General features: G+C 37.7%; 2 protein-coding genes and 1 long non-coding RNA gene across 5 annotated transcripts in view; 2 read left to right on the top strand and 1 right to left on the bottom strand.

Annotated features, from left to right (window-relative positions):
• Positions 1–1,766: 1,766 nt before the first annotated feature.
• On the bottom strand, positions 1,767–3,155 carry LOC149374967 (uncharacterized). The gene is made up of 3 exons (XR_016292967.1): positions 2,845–3,155; positions 2,491–2,768; positions 1,767–2,408 (listed from the first exon to the last, which is right to left on the bottom strand). It is a non-coding gene; the product is annotated as an uncharacterized LOC149374967 (long non-coding RNA).
• An 80-nt stretch (positions 3,156–3,235) lies between these two features.
• On the top strand, positions 3,236–5,843 carry Gale (UDP-galactose 4'-epimerase). Of its 2 annotated transcripts, none has more exons than XM_014363663.2 (7): positions 3,236–3,709; positions 3,988–4,147; positions 4,291–4,409; positions 4,484–4,774; positions 4,854–5,034; positions 5,127–5,411; positions 5,507–5,843. In XM_014363663.2, the coding sequence occupies exons 2-7, from the start codon at positions 4,018–4,020 to the stop codon at positions 5,554–5,556; spliced, it is 1,056 nt and encodes a 351-aa protein (XP_014219149.2). In that variant the 5' UTR covers positions 3,236–3,709; positions 3,988–4,017; the 3' UTR covers positions 5,557–5,843. The 2 variants fall into 2 exon arrangements, with proteins under 2 accessions (XP_014219149.2, XP_014219151.2); XM_014363665.2 differs by lacking the exon at positions 3,236–3,709 and adding an exon at positions 3,810–3,827.
• Positions 5,844–10,580: 4,737 nt separating this feature from the next.
• chm (lysine acetyltransferase chameau) overlaps positions 10,581–21,469 on the top strand; it is a 32,897-nt gene continuing 22,008 nt past the window's right edge. The window contains exons 1-9 of one of the 2 annotated variants that reach the window (XM_089590906.1): positions 10,581–10,730; positions 10,845–11,313; positions 11,484–11,729; positions 11,813–12,058; positions 12,217–12,393; positions 12,478–12,751; positions 12,975–13,272; positions 13,350–13,609; positions 13,690–13,876. In XM_089590906.1, coding sequence (XP_089447032.1) covers positions 10,713–10,730; positions 10,845–11,313; positions 11,484–11,729; positions 11,813–12,058; positions 12,217–12,393; positions 12,478–12,751; positions 12,975–13,272; positions 13,350–13,609; positions 13,690–13,876 — 2,175 coding nt within the window. In that variant the 5' untranslated portion in view covers positions 10,581–10,712. Of the gene's footprint in view, positions 10,731–10,841; positions 11,314–11,483; positions 11,730–11,812; positions 12,059–12,216; positions 12,394–12,477; positions 12,752–12,974; positions 13,273–13,349; positions 13,610–13,689; positions 13,877–21,469 lie in introns of both variants that reach the window. The other variant, XM_089590905.1, reaches the window with a different exon arrangement.

The raw sequence follows: 21,469 nt of genomic DNA, 5'->3' as shown, positions 1-21,469 counted from the left end.
ACAGTATAAACGAAATAAAATTCAGTAAAAAAAGAGTCAAAGTATTTGAAAAAGTACTTAAATATTGTAATTTACATATACTTTACAAGAAACTTTAATATCTAAAGTGTATTGCATTTAGCTGCCAAAAAACGAAGAAATTTTTGTCAACATCACATTGTGAATATTGACATAGGAAAAAATTTTTAACTAAAAGAATGCACTGTACTTGGGGAAAAAAAATTTTTTTTAAGTGTGTAAAAATCGATAAAACAACTGTCAAAGTCTGAGTGTAGTGTCGTGTAGCCTTACATTGAAATGATCAAATATTTCATGCTAATCTTATCAAACACGTGTCAAAGAAGTGTATTTTGGTGTGAGGAAAAAAGTTTTTTTTCTTATAAATTTTACTTATAAATACGATCAATTGTGCGAACAACTTAATGACGTGTTTGTCGAAATTTTTATTTCTACCCTAATTGAATTTAGTAAACCTTGTTTTATTCCTTAATCGTTGCACAAAAATATGTAAATAATACGTAAAAATCCGTTTTGATTTTTAGGAAAGCGATGTACTTTCATTGCAAAGAAAACAAAAATTTTTGCACATTTAACGATGTTTTTAATTTTCAACGAAAATTATAGTTGTTGCTCTAAACTATTTTTAATACTATCCTGCAAATATTTATCTTGCGTAAAAGATGCATATGAAAAAAAAAATTTATTTCCCAAAAAAAAAGCGGTCTGAATGAATTTAAACGCAAAAAATGTTCTTATTCCATAAAAAATCATAATTTACTTTGCAAACAGACAAATCGTAAACATATGTTAAACATGACGTGATAAAAATTTGATGGCACTATTCTACACAAAAGTATGATGTAAACTTCGGACGTATAACATTGTAGTAACAAAAATTTCGTTTCTTTTTCATGCCAATTTTTTTCGTAATTCATTAAGTCTTAGAAATAAACTCAAAATTTTTTTTGTGTACAAATATGAATACTAGATACTATGAATAGTGAAATCATTTTTTGAGTAACACTGAAAACAGAGGATAGGAATGTGACAAAACCGCAAATATCTTTGTAAATCAAATTTATAAAATTATATTGCCTTTCAAATACAAATTTTCATCACTATAAACTATTTAAGTAACAAGACATCATACGACTTAAACAAATAAAGGAATAGTAACAAATAGAACACATGATATAGTTACCTGGTAGGACAAAAGTGAAAATAAATTCCATCATTCCTTCTTCCCTCATTAGCAGTTTTCAGTACTTTTCACACTAAAATAAAAGTAAAAACTCACTTTATTACAAGGTAAAGAAAAATAAATGCTATTAATCTTGAAAAAATTAACTGTGACATAAGGATTGAAAAAAAAAAGATGTAGTGTTGTATTGGGAAGCTGCAGACAGACTGTTGAGTTTTCAGCTCTTAAAGATGCAAAATGGGAGGGAAAAGATGCTCCACCCATTGGATACTTGTAGCTGTGTGTATACCAAAGGGGAAGAAAAGCGTAATACAGTCTACCCTTTTTTACTTTCACCCCACTCTCGTTTTGAAGTTAAATGAAATCACCGACGAATATTAAATTAAACGCTTTTGTATTTGATTATGATAAACCATTCAAGTTACCCTCAACTATAATTCATGAAAGATATCTACTATGATCTCAAATGCAAAAAATGAAAACTTTTCAAGTAACAAGAGAATAAAGGGTCAACCATCTCTGCTAGTCTCCCCTTAAAAAAGGGGTGTGTCTAATATACGTGAATTTGATTATTTTGTTGAGCACAAACATATTTATTTCAATCAATGAAAATCTCTTTGAAAATTCATTTAAAGTGTAGTTTATGTAATCAAGTACATAAATAAATTGTTAATACTTGATAGAACTTGTAATAATTGAATAAGTTTATAAGAGTAATTAAAAATTTAAATCATAAGGATGTCTAATTCACTGTACTTCACTATATTTTCACAAAAAAAATTTAATACTGCACATTTTTTACAAAAAATTAAGAAATAAGATAATCATATCAATGATTTACTGCTCATATAGGAACACCCTTCAAAAATCTAATAATAATTGACAAGTGTGCCACCGAAGCAAAGCCTATGGAGGTCTCCGTATAACTAAAGCACCCTCCTGGTTTTTACCCTGTAGACGAAGACTCCAACTGACATAGAATCCTATATAGAGCATGAAGCTGCTATTGGCTGCTCTCTAGCCGAAGAGCTACTCTCAGGGTGGCGGGACAGAGATGCAAACCCACAATCTCCATCTCCGTTGAGCCAATGTTCTCCGTTCCCTTACTTCTCATCTAAATCCCTTGGTAAAAGGGGTGGGCCCTTGTATTTTGCCTGGAGGCCAGTAAAAAAATTGTCCTTTTGGATGTTCTATTAGACTATGGTACCTATTAACAAACTTTGTTATAAAATAGAGTTAAAAATAAATTTTTATGTCAAATTTCAACTAAACTTCAACACAATACTCACATGTGCTAATTGTATTTTGAAAAATACTGTTAGTAAAGGTATATACATTCCCTATGAAGTAAAAAAGGCACAGCCAATACTTGTGCAGTGAGGCAACCCTTTTAACAGTCACCCTTTTTTATGGAGAAAGGGGTGACGCTGCACCCCTTTTTTTAAAGGGGGGAAGCTCCCCTGCTGCAAACAAACACATTCTACTCAGCTCCAGCATGCCGAATTTTTTCTTTTCATCGATATTGGCAGCTGCATCGATAGGCTGCTTCAATCTTTAACATAGAAAACTATAAAAATATACTAACGTTAGGAAAAAACGGAAAAAAAATTACATTAAATAAAGATACACGAACATAACCCTACCGCGTACTCATTCAACAATTCTAACTTCAGCACTTACAGTACGGCACTGTCGTTATTTTTTCGCCCATCCTTACGTCTTCAGCATCACGTAAATGTCCTTGCAATTATCATTCGCATTTATATTTACACACTTTCGCTCATTGTTTACATCTTGCGCCCTGTCAGGCTTGGGATTTGCGGGATAACGGCTGGCTTCAAACTTCAAATTATCTCGATAGATCGATGATGGCATCAAAATAGAGTTGCTAATCGATAGTAAAGGTCGACCTTGACTTGTTATTCGATAGCAAAGTAGCAGACGACATGGAAAATTACTACATAGCAGAAGCATAAGTATTTTAATGTATAAATAATATTATAATATATGTAACGCTCGGATTTATTGTTATATCTTTCAATTTTTTAACTACATATATGTTTATGTAAAACTTGAAAATGGACCAGATGTCACACAATATTGTACAAAAAAGTGGCTTATCAGACAAGAACCGTGAGTTTCAGGAAAATCACGAAAATCGAGAGCAACAACTGCATTTGTCTTGTTTTCCATCGTCATCAATGTCTAATCGTACCACTAGTGCGTCTTACCGAACTTGAATCTTTATATAGGCACCAATGCGTGGTTATTTTTAAACAACAATTTTCATTATGAGTATTATATGAGCATTATCAACGAATCATCGTTAATGTATCTGGTTCTCAATTGGCTAACGACTAACGACTTCAAACTACGTATACTCACGATAATGTGTAATTTTATGCCCTGACACGAAAATAGTTCCGTGGTCGACATCACATCCGCGTGCCTCGTTAAGTTTTTAGATAAGAACAAGAGTTAGTATATCAGTGGATCTCACTGTGCGAGGTTTGTCATACTTTTTCTGCTTATCTATTTCCTCGTTCTTTGGTAAAGAGTTGCTCTGTGTAATTTATGAGCTCATAATAATTTTATCACTTCTCTCGCTCACTAACTACCTAAGCTGGTATTTGTTAACTTAATATTTGATTATTTCTTTCTTATTTTACCTTAAAAAAAGTTTAACAGTTGATAAATTCATAACTTATGTATTGAATGTAGTAACTAACACTTGTAAATATATATAGCAACTAATATTTTTTAACACCTAATCAATTATTCAATAGTGATAAGCTACGACTGAAAGTGTCATAGAAATGGCAGATGAGACAAGAAATATTCTGGTAACAGGAGGTGCTGGTTATATTGGTTCACATACTGTTCTGGAACTACTTAATGCTGATTTTCAGGTGGTGGTTATTGATAATCTGAGTAATGCTTTCAGAGGTAATAAAAAAAATATATGTATATAGCTCATTTCAGTAGTCAATAATATATTATAGATTAAATATATATTACATTGTTTTGCTTCAATTGGTATCATACAACTTTTAACTATTCAATGAAAAATATTTCCATGTACATTTTAGGCAAAGGACATGAAAAACCAGAATGTATACTACGAGTTGAGAAATTGGCAAACAAGCAAGTCATCTTTATTGACTGTGATATAACAAATAAAAAATCACTGAATGACATTTTTCAAAAGGTAATTAAAATAGATTTTATATATTTGTCAGTATGGCATCTAAATATTACTTCAATACATTTTTAAACTTGTAGCACAAATTCTTTTGCGTCATTCATTTTGCTGCCTTGAAAGCTGTTGGAGAATCATGCACAATACCACTGGAATACTACAAAGTCAATGTTGCTGGGACATTAAATTTGCTCGAAGTTATGAGAGAAAATAATCTCAAACGAATCATTTATTCAAGCAGTGCTACTGTTTATGGTGTGCCCAAAAAATTGCCCTTAACAGAAGAAATGGAAACTGGCAATTGCACTAATCCTTACGGAAAAACTAAATTTATGGTAGAAGAAATTTTGAAGGACTTGTGCAGTTCAGATAAGGTATGAATGATGTCTGCTTGATTTTTAACTTTTATTATCAGTGAGATGACTTAATTTTACAATTACAATACTTGTCTAGGCATGGTCAGTTATATCTCTGCGATATTTCAATCCAGTAGGAGCCCATCAATCAGGCCAAATTGGAGAGGATCCAAATGGAATTCCTAACAATTTAATGCCATTCATCGCTCAAGTTTCTGTGGGAAAAAGAGAGTTTCTATCCGTTTATGGCAAAGACTATGAAACTCCTGATGGAACTGGTATGAGTAATATATATATATATATATATATATATTTTACCTACAGTGATCAAGTTGAATAAAAAAAAATATTGTTTTACTTTTGTTTTCAGGAGTTAGAGACTACATCCACATTTTAGATCTAGCATCAGGCCATGTAAAAGCACTCATTTATCAGAAAACGAAAAATCCTCTTGGTTTTCAAGCAATTAATCTTGGAAGTGGAAACGGTTATTCAGTGCTTGAAGTAATAAATGCTTTTGAAAAGGCTTCGGGCAAAAAAATTCCATATAAAATTGTTGACAGAAGATCGGGTGATATTGCTTCTAGTTACTCTGATGCAAGCTTAGCAAAAAAATTGCTGGATTGGGTTGCAGTCAAGAATATTGATGACATGTGTAAGCTTATACAAATTAGCTTAATACAGACTCTTTTATCAATTCATTACTAATGGTATTATTAAAAAATATCAATTATTTAAATATAATTGTAGGTGCAGACACATGGAACTGGCAGCAAAAAAATCCTAATGGTTACAACTGAACTACTGCAGGACAAATGTGATTTTACCATATATTAAAAGTTAATGTCATACTGTTTTAACATTGTTAATCATTGTAAAATTTATTATTTATTTCATACCAGTGGTGGTATACAGTTACCTGTTTTATATATACAAAATGAAAAAACTGTGTATACAGTACATACTATAGATACACACGATGAATAAGGATCTTTGATAGTATGTTGCTATGTGCAAAATATGCAAGTGTTAAAAGAACACAATCAAAATTGGCTGTGACAAGCAACATTGAATGATTAAAGAAATTAATATAAAACTACTACTCTTGTTTATTTATCATCCAAAAACGTATGCATAAAACAATTTCCATCACCCTACAATGAGACTGCTAACTTAAAAAATTGTAGTAATTATTATATTTATTAGTTATAATATTAAAACTTATCAGAGTAAGATCGTGCACACACTTTCAGCAATTAAATTATTTTTATCCTAGGTAGTGTATATGAATAGTCTGGATTTTTGGATAAAACATAAACAGTAAACTTGACGCAAACAGCACAAACAACGTCAATTTTTTATTGTCTATCTATCAAATTAGTTGCGGCTGGTTTATCATTGACTAAATGGCTCTACTATAAGTATTAGTAATAATTATTTGGATCAGCGCCATCTAGCGTTGGAGATTTTTGAACTAAAAAGTGGCCCTAAACTTTTGACCCACAGCATTAGCGCTTAAAGCCATTTAACCAACTATAAACCAGCCGCAACCTATCTCGTAGCTACAAAATAAAAAAATAACAGTACATGTGTTTTTGGCGGCAAGTTAATAATCTATTTTTTACTCGAAAATTTATCTTCAAAAGTATAAATACATAGGACGTCGATTTTTCGGTAGAAAATAGATTGTTAACTTGCCGCCAAAAACACATGTATTGTTATTTTTTTATTTTATAGCTACAAGATAAGTTGCGGCTGGTTTATAACTGATTAAGTGGCTCTATAGGGCTAAACTGCCTAAAGCTCTCCTTCAGAATTTCAGAAGCAATTTTTGGCCAAAAAAATCACAACCGCTAGATGGCGCTGATCCAAATAATTATTACTAATACTTATAGTAGAGCCATTTAGTCAATTACAAACCAGCCGCAACTGATCGCATAGACACAAAATATAAAACAAACGTTGTCTGTGCTATTTGCGGCAAGTTTACAACTAATTTTTTACTTGAAAATCGACCTATTAAAGTATAAATATTCAACTCATCTCATATGGCTTATAAAATCAACCATTTTTACAAAATCACAACACTTTAGACCTTTTACCATTAACTCATTGAAGCACAGCCCTTTAACTTAATAGTTCCAATAAACAGTAAACTTATATTACATGTCCATAGCAAAATTTGTGTTACAGAAATCTTGAACAACGATCAAACAAATACGCAAATTAATTAGTCTAGAAGAGACAACTAAAAAAATAGGCCTAACTATGAAAGAAGCACAGTCACACTATGAGTCTCCTAAGATTGGATTTTAGAGTCTAAAAGAGACAACTGAAAAAAAAGGCCTAAGTATGGAAGGAGCACAGTCACACGAAGAGTCTCCTAAGAATGGAGCATTAGATCTTACTTAATCAGATAAGGTTGGATTCTTTGTTTATTTATAATACTTACAATTTACTTCTCTGTAATAAATGTATTTTTTATTTAGTGAGATCCAATGCTCCAATCTTATGGATAAAATCTTATGATAGTGTGACTGTGCTTCTTTCATAGTTAGGCCTATTTTTTTAGTTGTCTCTTCTAGACTAATTAATTTGCGTATTTGTTTGATCGTTATTCAAGATTTCTGTAACACAAATTTTGCTATGGACATGTTATATAAGTTTACTGTTTATTTGAACTATAAAGTTACAGGGCTGTGCTTCAATGAGTTAATGGTAAAAGGTCTAAAGTGTAGTGATTTTGTAAAAATGGTTGATTTTATAAGCCATATGAGATGAGTTGAATATTTATACTTTAATAGGTCGATTTTCAAGTAAAAAATTAGTTGTAAGCTTGCCGCAAATAGCACAAACAACGTTTGTTTTATATTTTATATCTATGCGATCAGTTGCGGCTGGTTTGTAATTAACTAAATGGCTCTACTATAATTATTGGTAATAATTATTTGGATCAGCGCCATCTAGCGGTATTTTTTTTTCGCCAAAAGTGGCCTCTAAAATTCTGAAACCGAGCATTAGCGCTTAGAGCCATTTAGCCCATTATAAACCAGCCGCAACTTATTTTGTAGCTATAAAATAGTAAAATAACAATACATGTGTTTTTGGCGGCAAGTTAACAATCTATTTTCTACCAAAAAATCGACGTCCTATGTATTTATACTTTTGAAGATAAATTTTCGAGTAAAAAATAGATTATTAACTTGCCGCCAAAAACACATGTACTGTTATTTTTTTATTTTGTAGCTACGAGATAGGTTGCGGCTGGTTTATAGTTGGTTAAATGGCTCTAAGCGCTAATGCTGTGGGTCAAAAGTTTAGGGCCACTTTTTAGTTCAAAAATCTCCAACGCTAGATGGCGCTGATCCAAATAATTATTACTAATACTTATAGTAGAGCCATTTAGTCAATGATAAACCAGCCGCAACTAATTTGATAGATAGACAATAAAAAATTGACGTTGTTTGTGCTGTTTGCGGCAAGTTTACAATTTATCTTTTACCCGATAATCGCCCTCCTATATGTTTATGCTTATAGAGGTAGATTTTGCAGGAAAAGTTTTTATCAAAATGTTAAAATTCTATAATCCTTTTAAGTATTTACTAAGTGTAACGTTTAGTGTTGATTTTTGTTAATTGAAATAGGTAAAAAACAAGTAGAGCCATACAATGTCAGAGTTTTTTAACATTTTTATTTGATAAGTATTTTTATAAAAATATAAAATAATCTTTCCATTGCATTTATTGACATAATGTTGTGTACATTATAATCACAGCTACGAAAGAAAATCGAAGTTATAAGACCTATTGCTTAGGAACATCCCAAATTTCAATGCACACTGAGAGTATCTGGCTCAATAACGTAGTTATTACTGTTTGCAACTATACAATTGGATTACCACCTGGATGAAAAAAATTGTAATGTTTTGAAACATAATATATTAAGCGTGGCATATGGTTTTACAAAATTTACTTACTAAAATTAGTTTTGCCCGGTTTGGAAAATAATGTAACCTTTGTGACTTTTTGTACAATTATTTTAACACAACCAAGTTTGACTAAAATCTGTAATAATTAAGTTTTTAAGTATTAGAGATGATGAGTTTAATCATATTTGAATACTTTTAACTTGTATGCAAGTAAGCTCGGGGCCTTCTTACTTAGTCATATGTACCTAGACTGGATACACCTGCCTCTTGAGCATTTCCAGATAAATATTTACATGATAAAATATTCGAAACATCATACCTCCATCAATTCTCTAGTGTCATACGGTTGCAATACTGGTGAGAACCGATTTTGTACTCTACTGAGAGATAAACCTGGCCTCTCTACAATAACATAATACTGCTCCAAGCATACGATCCAAAACACGCCTATTCAAAACTCCATCGATTCTTATCCAAGGTTTTATTACCACTTTAATTTCTTCTTTGCTGCTACAAGCAATTAATAAATTTATATTGGCCAACAATGAGCATTAAATATTTTAATGATACAAATTTCTTTTGATGGTAAATATTCGGATAAAAGATAAATAGTGAACTTGCCGCAAACTACACGTACAACGTCAATTTTTTATTTTCTATCTATCAAATTAGTTGCGGCTGGTTTGTAATCGACTAAATGGCTCTACCATTAGTATTAGTAATAATTATTTGGATCAGCGCCATCTAGCGGTATTTTTTTTTCGCCAAAAGTGGCCTCTAAAATTCTGAGTCGGTGCTTTAGCGCTTAGAGCCATTTAGCCCATTATAAACCAGCCGCAACTTATTTTGTAGCTACAAAATAGAAAAATAACATTACATGTGTTTTTGGCGGCAAGTTAACAATCTATTTTCTATCAAAAAATCGACGTCCTATGTATTTATACTTTTGAAGATAAATTTTCGAGTAAAAGATAGATTGTTAAATTGCCGCCAAAAACACATGTATTGTTATTTTTTTATTTTATAGCTACAAGATGAGTTGCGGCTGGTTTATAATTAGTTAAATGGCTCTAAGCGCTAATGCTCGGTTTCAGAATTTTAGAGGCCACTTTTGGCGAAAAAAAAAATACCGCTAGATGGCGCTGATCCAAATAATTATTACTAATACTTATAGTAGAGCTATTTAGTCAGTTATAAACCAGCCGCAACTAATTTGATAGATAAACAATAATAAATTGACGTTGTTTGTGCTGTTTACTGTTTATGTTTTATCCGAAAATGAATCTCCAAAACCATAAATATTCTACTTATCTTGGCTTATATAAAATCGACCATATTAACAAAATTACAAAATACTTTGGACCTTTTACCATAGTATGCAAATAGTGTGAGGGAACACATTTACCTGTTGTAATATACCGGTAATACAGGTTCTGTTTACCGGCGGTCGCCAATACGACAGAAGTCGGTACAAAGGAAACGGTATAGCCGGTTTTCTACAATAGGTAAGTGCGTTCCCTACTATGTTGACTGCAGTAAATAACGCGCGCCCTACAAAACACCCTTATCGACTATGGTCTGGCAGGCAAAAAATTTGGTTCAGAGCCGATTTTTTGAAAAAAGTTGAGAAGAAAAATATCACTAGATGGCGCTGATCTACATTTTTTTTTTCGTTTTGTATATATATATACAAAATTCATAATAATTTATATAAGTCATGATAAATAAAATGTTCAGTTTTGCATTTCTTTTTTATCATGATTTGACCAAGTAGGAGTGCACCTTTTTCAGCCGAGCCAAGGTGGCAGCACCATTGATTATTTGGCTGTGTGTGCTTGACATATATACAGTGCGAGCTTCATATTTGTCAACGATCCTAAAGCTCATGTGGTATAGTTTGTGCATAAGACGATGTGAGTGTTTAGTCAATTATTTTGACATAAATGTGTAATATAAAATTTTTTGAAGGCGATTACGTTATCATGACATCCCCGAGTGTCAGTAGTCACCAAAGGTAGCACCGTAAACATGACTCCCAAGCGAAAAGTAAGTGTACACAAAGCTCTTATAGGTTAGCTTTTTAAAAACTTACGCCACAAAACAATTAAAAGCCGATTGTTGTTCAATTTATTTCATTGCATTTTGATTTCATTCTAGCAGAACACGAGCTCAGAGTCGTCGACCTCGAGTAGCTCTGGTTCGTCGTCCAGCAGTTCGTCGAGCTCGGGAAGTGAATCCAGTTCCTCAGACTCTGAAAACTCTAGTAGTTCTGCAGCCAGTCAGAAAGCATCTGACTCAGACAGGGTCAAAAAGAAAGCACAAGTGGCTGCATCTCGCCATGTCAAGGGCAAAACGGAAACAAATACAGCACCAGTGGAGACCAAGACCAAGGAAAAGAACGCGACAAAGTCGAGGTCTGTTGTCTATTCCTCTGAGTCGGAGGGATCTCCTGGTAAGGCAAAACCATCACCAACCAAGAGAAAACTACCTGCTAGGCCCAAGGCTACTGCCACCGTTGCTCCAGTGGTGAAACAACAAAAGACTGGTGCTAAGCCAAGTCCTGCAGTTGTGCTGCAACATAAAAATGCCTCACCAGTAAAGCCAGTGAATAGAGTGAACAAGTTTTCTGGTGAGTCAGATCGTAGGTGCCAAGAAGACTTTTCTTGATGGATTTTTTGTTTTTTCAAAGTGGTTTTTAGCTTATACAGTTCATTTTTAATGTCTGCAGTACTGTGATTGTTTTGAAAATTTCTGTAGTGTTGGGTCCACCAACTTTAATGTCAATTGTTTTGATTTTAGCCAACACGACACCTGGGAAAACGATAGATAAAAGCACTAAATCTTCATCCGAACTAGCCCTAAAGAAATTTAAGAAGAAAAGTATATTTAGTCCTGAAAATAGTAGTGAAAGTGATAGCAATACACCTGTTAAAACGACAAACGTGAAACCAACAAGTAATTCTGTAAATGCTTCTAAAACTCAGCCACAGCAAGTTAAAGTCAAGCCTAATGAACAAAAACGATCTTTGATTAGTAATAGACCTAGTAAGTCGATTCTATAGTAGTTTTTTTCATCATGCAGTCTGCTGTTTACATCTAAATAACGAATAATATATTTGTCAATTTAGGTTTAATAACGAAACAAATAGCCAAATCTGAAAGTTCGGCAAGTTCCAAAAGTTCTGCATCTGCATCAGGATCTACGGCCACATCAGACAGTAGTTCTGAATCAGATTCTTCGGATAGTGAAGGGAATCCTCAACTACAGTCGAAAAAGAAAGGACCACCTCCCAGACCTGCTCCTGTAAGAAATGCAACAAAAAGGGCTGCAACTTCAGTGGCTACAGTGAAACCGCAAAAAATCAAACGACCAAGTAAATACATTAAAATCAATTTTGTTTTATTTAAGTATAAAATAAGTCATTCTCATTCCATCAAAATATTAATTTAAAGCAATTATTTCTTTTTGACCGCTGTTTAAAGTCAAACACTGAATAACACTCATAAGATTCGTCATTCCGTTTGTTATTAGATACAATACAAATTGAAGAAGATAGTGAGGATGTAGATACTGACAAAGATGTGGAAAACCATGTTGAAAAAAGTACTTCAGTAATAAGGGGGAAGAGAAAAGGTCAACCAAAAAAAGGAAATAAAACGCAGCCACTGACAAAGGCCATTATTGCAAGTGATACTGATTCGGATACTGGTAACAACTATAGTTGATTAAATTTTTGTTTTAGTTATGTATGTATAAAACAAAACAATTGATTAACACTAGGCTTACTTTTAGTTGATACTAAAGTGAATATTACAAAATCGCCAAATAAACGATCTGCACTTGGTTTGACATCCCGTCAATTGGAATTGGCAATGACTAGATCTGTTAGTGGTGATATTCCCACCAAAGGCCAAAGTTCCAGCAGTAGAACGCATTCAGGGAAAGACAAGGAATGTCCACTGGCATCAGCATGTGACTCTCGTGGACATCTTTCTGGAAGATACGATTCCCATTTTACGTTGGAAGGCTGTCCCCTGTATCATAATAGTACCCCCCAGGAGTGCATGTAAGTTACTTTGTTAGATTTTTTTGTTTGTGCCAGCAGTCGGGAGGTGAACATTCCCGTCTGCTGAGACATGAAAAAACACATACTCACCAAGGACGAGAGTAAAAAATGCTTAGATAACATGCGATCTGGGACTTTATTACTTTCTCCCTTTAGACGTGTAGAGTGTACTGTTTGTTCAATTAATGTGTATCAGTTAATTTAATTTTATTGCACATTGCAGAGAGTTTTATAAAGAAAGAAAAAGGCGAGATGACGAGAGGAAACGAATGATAATTGGCATGGGAAAGAAATCGCCAAAAGGCATTGGGCACCAAACGAACGAGCAACGAAGTTATCAAACAAGAATAAAAGAAATGCGAGGCAAGTTCAAAGATCCTATCACGGACGGCAATGAGTCTGATAATAAGAACGAAATTCAGGGGATTGACAAAACTCGGCAGCCCAATCTTGGTAGTTTGACGACGGATTACGATCTCAAATTGTTTTTAGAGGCTCAAGCTGCCGCTAGTGAAAAAATAGTAAGATAAATTACCCTCTCAAGTAATAGTGCTAGTGCTGTGTGCATGATGAATTAATGAATATTGTTTATTAATAGGAAAAAGACTTGAAAGAATTTGAACTAGAAGACATGAAAGAGTTAGAACGAAGGAACAATGGTCTGAGTACGCAAATAGTAGAAATGGGAAAATATAAAATGGCAGTCTGGTACCAAAGTCCGTATCCTGAGGAATACAGTAGTGCACCAAAGCTTTATTTATGTGAATATTGTCTGAGGTATGCCAAAAGTAGACAAGTTTTGAGGCGGCATCGAGAAAAATGTGTCTGGAGGCATCCACCTGGTCACGAAGTGTACAGGTATGAATAATAACAATCTTGATCGAATTTTTACAATCTCTGTTGTAAAATAACAATTTGCAATGATATTTAAACATTAGGAAAGAAAAAATTGGTGTCTGGGAAGTGGATGGTCGAAGATACAAACAGTACTGCCAAAATCTTTGCCTTTTAGCCAAATTTTTTCTGGACCACAAAACATTGTACTATGATGTGGAGCCATTTCTTTTCTATGTTATGACAATCAACGATTCGGAAGGTTGCCATATTGTCGGTTATTTTAGCAAGGTAAGTCGAAAACTATGCATTTGGATGAAGAATGTGATTTTTCATCCAAATTTTTTGTTAACTTGTTAATTTTATTTTTATTCTGCAAATGTTTAAAACTATTTGTCACGATAACTAACTGAGTTATCTACAGAACCGAAAAATCACAATTATGGATCAGATTCAAAAGTCATGCGTATCAATATTTATAAAATAATTATAAACACGCTGTTGTCAAACGTAAACCACATTAGTGGTTTTAGTGAATGAGTACAATCTGATGGTATGATAATAACCATCTCTTTCTCTCTGGTCAGTAATTCAAAAATGTCTTATCAACTGTACATTCAATCAATCACACTCGTCACGTTCAATCTTCTACGACTTCAGAAGAAAAAAAGGAGCCGTAGCTTTCACTGAAGTCATTTGCTTTCGATATAGATTGTTGATGTATCAGTCAATAATTAGCATCTCGTTGCGCTCCCGGACACTTATACCCGCTATTAGCAGCAGGTACAAATCAAATCCAAATCACATTGTCCAAGACTTGGGAAATCGCCCAGAGAGTGTATAGACCACATACACACGAGCTTGTAATTACTTCCAAGTGCGCATATTATGCATACGCACAAAGAGAGCGGACAAACATTTGACTCGTGTTAGTCTATTCAGGTACATCAAAGACATGTAGTAACTACAGTGGACGTAGCTGTGTTGTATAATATACAGTGTATACTCATACAAGCCGTATTTTCCATCCAAACTCTACCGAGCGGGACGGAATATTGTCGTTGTCGTCTTCGAGCAAACATACGCAACAACTCGCAATGTAAACCCTCTGTGTATGGGTACTCGGTACAGCCATGCGACGCGCGTGTGCCACAGGGAAGGCGTGTGTGCAGGCGATCGGTGGATGCCCAGAGCGGCCTCTGCTCTTGCTCCAATATTGGCTCGCTCCTCCACACTGCGACACATGATTTGTCGACCCAACGCTGCATCGGGAAAAAAATCATGTACCACATTGGCGTTAGTTAGATCAACGGGCGCTGAATTCCGATGTACTGGGCACGATCATTTGAACGAAAGGTTGGAAATGCACATCTCTCGACGAGAGCCTCGCGGTACAAATCACCCGTAGAAGCCCTTCGGTCTTAAATGCAATTACGTTCCGCGTACACACGCGATCACGAGAAGTAAGTAGACACCTACGTAACACCCAGTAGCAGCTTGTCGGGTGTACGCATACATACAGATACCGGGACGCTATAAAGCCACCGGTGAATGGCATTAATGCCCCCAGACGCTCAGCCCGCAGCCGAGCATTTACAGCTTGTTTTTCTTTTTTTTTTTTCCTTGCATGGACTATTACAAGTATGTATAAGTACGGCGAAGCCGTTACAGCTTCGAAAGTGGAGGGGAAGTATAATGACGAATCGCGCGATTCGCGAGCAAATATATATATACATAATGCTTTTCAAGCGCGTCAAAGGAGAGAAACTGCAGTCCGTGACGGCGTGCGGGTGGGGAGGGGGAGTTTTGGTCTTCATTAACATTCCAACGGATGGAAGGGACGGTTAATTGCCCGATGCGCGGTGCGTTTATGACGATGAGCGACTGTTGAGATTTTCGTGCGTCGGAGGTATCTTGGAATCTCGGCCGGGGATGCGTTTCGTGCTTCGGAGATTAATTGGCGCGATGATGCGGGCGCGCTACGCGCTCGGTGGTCCTCGTTGCTAATGTTTTTTCGAAAGTATATGTTATTGGTTTGGCTCTATCTCGACTTTTTTTTTTTTTTTACTTCTAGGTAAATTATTTATTGAATTCAACACTTTTGACGATTCCGCAGTCATGACTTTTATTTTAGTCGTTGATGCGTGCACACTTTAGTTTTATTATCACCAAAAACTGCTTGTTGTTGGCAAATGACCCGTATTATTTGAAGCGCTTTGAAATGAGAGTACAAAAAAGCATAAAATTAATCGAAGCATCTCATTGTGAGAAATGAAATTTGAAAATATTTGCAAGCGACGATTTATAAAAGTAGATGCAACATTAGCTTTAAAACATTGTTTGACGAAACACTTTATTCGTTCGGCTTGAATCGAACATCATTTTTACCTCTGAATATGCATGAACCGAGTGTGAAAACGGAAATACACGGTTTACACGCGGTATGTCCCATTGTAGTGTATGGTAACTCTGTTGCATTAATTGACTTCGATATAATACGTCTACCCGTGTTTACATGTACTTATACGCGTGTATCGGAGATCTTGAATATTCATTCGAAAACGTCAAGTGTTGCACGGGATTAATTTTAATGGCATTGGATATATATATACTTGTATTTACCTGTAAAATTATCCCGCGCGTCAGCGAATTGCGTCACGCCGACGGCCGTGCGTGCGTAACCACCATGAGACCCCGTACAGATACGCATTTTTTGTTTAATAATTCAACCAAATAAATTATTCTCTCGAGCCAAGGTGTAAAAGTACAAAATTGGTGAGGGGAAACAAAAAGAAGGTTTTTCATGCAGTTAGGGAAGAGAAATTAACGTTTTGCCAAGCTATGGTATGTATATATACAGAAAAAGTTCTACAACTAAAGTGTTTAATGCAAAAGTTTTAAGTAGATCTGAAAAGACAATACGTAAAAGTTTTGTTATTTACAGAGTCGTCCTAACGTAGCAAAGCAATCGTTTAATGTCGCCTAATTTTTTTTTTTTTTCCAATCCCTTGACGGTTCAATTGGGACTCGTTTACATCATACATTAAAAATTTTGTATTTACTGCTTTTATGGTCCTCTTGAAAACATTTCATACAGGTGTTGGACAAATAACACGTAGTGATCGTAGTACTCTTTTACTCGACTCTCTCCCCTATAAACAAATCGTCCGAGGATAAAATAAAAAAAAATAAAAAACTCGAATTTTAATCACCTCGAGAACAAATGCCCCACGAGATCTGTCATCCAATTGTAAGGGAGTGTTGTGCCCCGCGTTTATTATTTTTTTCCTCCACCCTCCAGAAAAACGATTTCAGCCACGCGACCAAATTCTCCGAACGCGTACCACGTATAAATACACGTGATAGTGCACCCAAGTGACGCAAAAATTAGCCCATGCGCCGGAGTGCAGGCAACCGATGCGGAAACCAGCTTCCCTCCTCCCTGTAAAAATAAAAAATCAGTACAGGGTCCAAAGACAAACGAGCACACGGAGGCGCGGATGCCGAAAAATCGAAGCGCGGAAAAGCGCGTCAGTATAGAGCTTCGGCTCGCGAGAAGGGCGGAGAGGCTTTGCCGCAGCATCAAGAGGGAAAGAGGAGGAGGGGTAGTGGCGCTGCCGGTACTTCCTGCGGCATTGTCGAGTCAAAATCTTTATCGACGTTCAACGACCCCGACCCTGGCTAGACTCCACCGGCAGCCACCCCCCCGATAGGACCACCACCGCCAGCCGGTATCGGCGGTACTCTCTCTCTCTCTCTCTGTGCACAGCCAGTGGCACCGGGGCTGCGGTGAGGATCGACCTCCCGCGAATCGGAGCTCCCGCTGCTGCCGCCACCGTTCTCGGGGAGGCCGCCGACCGAGGAGGGATCGCTGCAGCAGAGAGGGAGCGAAGGGCGTATAGTACACCACCGCGGGGTCGTCGAACCTTCGCCGCGGAGTGAGAGACAGTGGCGTATAGTAGCGCAGTGCGACGTGCACGCCACCCCAAAGCAGTAGTCGCCGGCACTGCGGCGGGGGTGGTCGTTATCATTTCCCCGGCTTAGGCGTGGTGGTGGTGGTGGTGGTGCACGGCATTTCAACCCAACCTCCCGTACATCGTACAATACACACGGAGGGAGGCGTCCGCCTTATATGTATGCTAGTGGTTACGCCGTACGCCCAGGGCCTTTGAAATTTTCAAGCATTAAGCCTATGACCGGGGGGGGGGGGGGACAAGAAATTTTGAGGGCGGAAGCACTTGCTTGCTTTTTTACCGACTTATCTGCCCTCCTTCGTTTTGACTCAATTTTCAACGGCTGACCTGCATGCACCGGCTAACTAGGGGAGCGGAGGCTCTCTCTCTCTCTCTCTCTCTCTTTCCCACCATTTTTGAAGGGACACCTGACTTTTAGTGCCGTATACATCTATACACAAAGGTGCTGCCCGACCTGCTCGATAATTGGTTCGATTAGTTGGTACACCGGGTTGTTTGAAAACAAACGGTTTTTTTCAAGCTTTTGAGCTGCTTAAAACTATATGTAAGTAAGCTAAAGAGTTTGAATTTTCGTTCGTGGTCAGTCCCTGCCAATTTCTTCGATAGGAATTATTTAAAATCAGTGATATTGCGCGCAGAGAAGCTCGTCGTAGTCACAAGATACCAGCTCTCTCCCAGTCAATCCTCTCGAGTGGATCTATTCGTTATTTCAAGGCCCATGCGGTGGCTGTCAATTTTCCTCGGTTCGCGCCATGCTTATCCTCTGTATAACGTCGTTTTTCCTCGACAAAGCCGGCGCTTTTCCCAGTCTCCTCCAACGGAATGGAGGGAAGAGCCCGGCCCTGAAAACTCGAGGTCGGGGCTACGCCTCCGGGTCTACGGAGGAAAAGGAGGAGGACGTCCCGGGGGACACCGACGACGCCTCCCCCACTCTCCTTTCTGCCCCTCGTCTGCTTCTTCTTTTTCCCCATCGTTGTCGGCGAAGGAGAGGCCGTCTAACTTTCCCGAAGCGAGCGCTCAACCCGAGCGGGGGGAGGAAAAAACGTGACGTGGATTTTCCTCTTCCGGAATTCGAAATGACTCCTCTTCTTTGCCGCCGTGTCCCTCATGCCGCTGGCTCGTCTCTCGGCGTCGCTGATGACGGTTGATCATAATTTTCTCGGCCCACCCGGAGAAACTAATATTTCCGCGCTCGCGGTGCGAAACGAGCAGAACATTTGACTTTATTCCCCCCCTCCTTCTGTCTCTCCATCTGGTATAATACACTTTTTTTTTTTTTTTCTTGGCGCCATTGTTTTATTAATCTGAGTCTCAAGTGTTCATTTGCGTACATCGATCTAAGAGCATCGTCGTGCGCCATTCGCACTACTTGTAAGCATCAATTGAAACATTTCCCCCCTTTGATGAACAAAAAAATGCCATTCATTTTTCTTTTATTAGCACCACTTGTATGTGAATCGATTTTCCTTTTCTTCTACATATTTCCCACACCCATCGAATACTGAAGATGATTAGGTACCCACCATATTATAACCAAATGGATTTTAATGGAAAGTATACGATCCTTGTAATGTAATGGCATTAACCAAGAAAGCCCCAAATCTTCAAACGATCCTCCCTCGTGGCATTGTCATCCAACCGCGCATCAAGACTTGGAAGAAAAACCAGTGCCCCTTCCCTCTTGGCTACATTATACAGAGCGCTTTTCAATTACCCCGCGCGGTCGAGGCTCCCGACCAAGTCACTTTGTTCCGTTGACTCGCAAAAACAAAAGTTCCTCCCGGGAAAATATAAATAAGCTTCGCGTGGCAATGGGAATCGAACGATCGCCGATGAAGCCAACGACGGGACTCCTTTGTTCCCCTCAATTGAGATCGTTTACAGGAAATGTGCGTTGCCGATCCGAATATGATATCCGAGTATAATATGATACAAAGTAAGGGTAGTGTGAATTTCACGTTAAATATACCTATATCGATGCTGCAGATACCCAATTGGCTTACATCATAGCTTACTTATCGAAAACACAAGTTCCAATTGGTCTAACAATCTCGATCGGTACGCAATGAGCTTAGCTTTAAACAATGATGAAAAAAAAACAATTTTTTTTAAACATATCCATGTCGACCAACATAAACATTTTCGAAAATAACAATCGATAAGGTAAAGGATCAAGGGACTATAGTGGTTTTTAATTCTCCCATCAACACTTTAAAACGAACAATTGTTTCTTTTGTCGAGCAAAATTAAGTGAGCTGCGGGGGTAGAGAGGCAGAGATAATAATGATGTGATCTGATTACGGAGGGAGGGTGGATCCGGGACCCTCCGTGTTGTGTTCAACCGTGCGTTCGGGAGCAGGTGTATATCATAATATGATACGTACACTTCGCGTCGACTGATTTAAACGCTCGGATTGTCGTCATCGCGTTACTCGGACGTATCAAATTAAATCATCATCCGCTCGTTCCGCGTAACACGTATACATATATACAATATCAGTTTTATTTAATTATCTACGTGGTTTACTTGAAAATTTAAATTGAGAAAAAAAAAAAATTCATTTAATAATCCACTGTGGGTGCATTGAACACCACCATCGTCACCGTCGAAATTTCAATAACTCCCCTTATCGCGTCCGTATAACTACTTTGATCGAATCAATCAGAGCTCCGCCCGGAGCGTCATAGTGAGCCAAACAAAGGAAAAGAGCCACCGCCGTACGCTTAGCACTGCGGAACTAAAGGAGAGAGAGAGGGAAATACGAGGGTGATGCAAAGTGTAATAAGATAAGAAAAAAAAAAAAAAATAGTGAAAAGTGCGAGGTCGCCCGACACCCCCATACAGAGTACAATACGAGAGGAGAGAGGGGGGCTCTATGGGCATACCCCATAGGTGTGGAATAGCGAAAAGTGACAAAAGAGAAGGGGGAGGGTTGGTGCACGGTTTGCCATGGGAAAACTCCAACGGGCGTCGGTGGCGTAGGTATATACGTACATACAGACCCTCATCTGCCCCTCACGGCTCGCTTCCTCCTATGGGGGCAGAGGGACTCTCGTGTATACGTGTACGCGCCCATCTCTCGTTTCCCCGGCAAAGACGATAGGTAGTCAGTTATATCGGGTATATTCGGGTGCAGAGGGAAGCTGAGGCGCCAAGAGACATCGATCCTGTCCCCTGTGGCCCCGCCATACGCACTACACACGCGCATATACCCTGGGATAGCTTATACACCGTAGACGTATATCCAGCGAATCGTGCGTTAGGTACATATATATATTTACGTATAGGTGGATCCATAGCCCACACGTGTATTATATACATACCCAGCAGAAGCCACCGAGGCGTATATCTGCGTGAACGTGAACCCGAGCGCACTATATGGGCTCGAGGACCGTGAAAATCGCCGAAGGACCCCAAAAGCCCCTTCCCCCTCTTGTAGCCTCTCTATGGCAACTCTGTACTAATTACTATATTATGCTGTCCCTCTCTTCTGTACACCGACTGTATTGTGCCTGGGAAATTATCTACGAAAAATTGTTCCTCTTGGAGCGTTTGGTGAGCATTTTTTTTTCACACCTGACGTGAAAAACCGAGCGTACACAAGTCGCGGGGCGTTAGCTTTTGTCCGGCGAGCCCTGTTGCGCGAGTTGCCTCCGCCCCTGCACTTTGGTCCTTATACACGCATATAGCGGGGGTGCGACTAGGCCCGGCTCATTTGCCTAACATCCCCTATTAACGCGTGGAATCTACCTTTCTCTCTCTCTGCGGATTGCGTTGGTGGGGGAGGGGGTGAATAATGCATGAGCCCACGCGGACTAGACGCGGGGGCGAGGAGGGGCCGCGTGTTATGATTGTTGTTGGTATACCGGGAGCGAGGAAGATGAACAGTGCCGGAAAAGATTGGTGATG

The sequence above is a fragment of the Copidosoma floridanum genome, unplaced genomic scaffold (assembly GCF_036245765.1).
Source record: "Copidosoma floridanum isolate Cflo_tuat_1 unplaced genomic scaffold, Cflo_Japanese_pri ptg000013l, whole genome shotgun sequence".
Classification (NCBI taxonomy): domain Eukaryota; kingdom Metazoa; phylum Arthropoda; class Insecta; order Hymenoptera; family Encyrtidae; genus Copidosoma; species Copidosoma floridanum.
The sequence above is the reverse complement of the archived record's forward strand: the minus strand, read 5'-3'. Positions and strand labels throughout refer to the sequence as shown.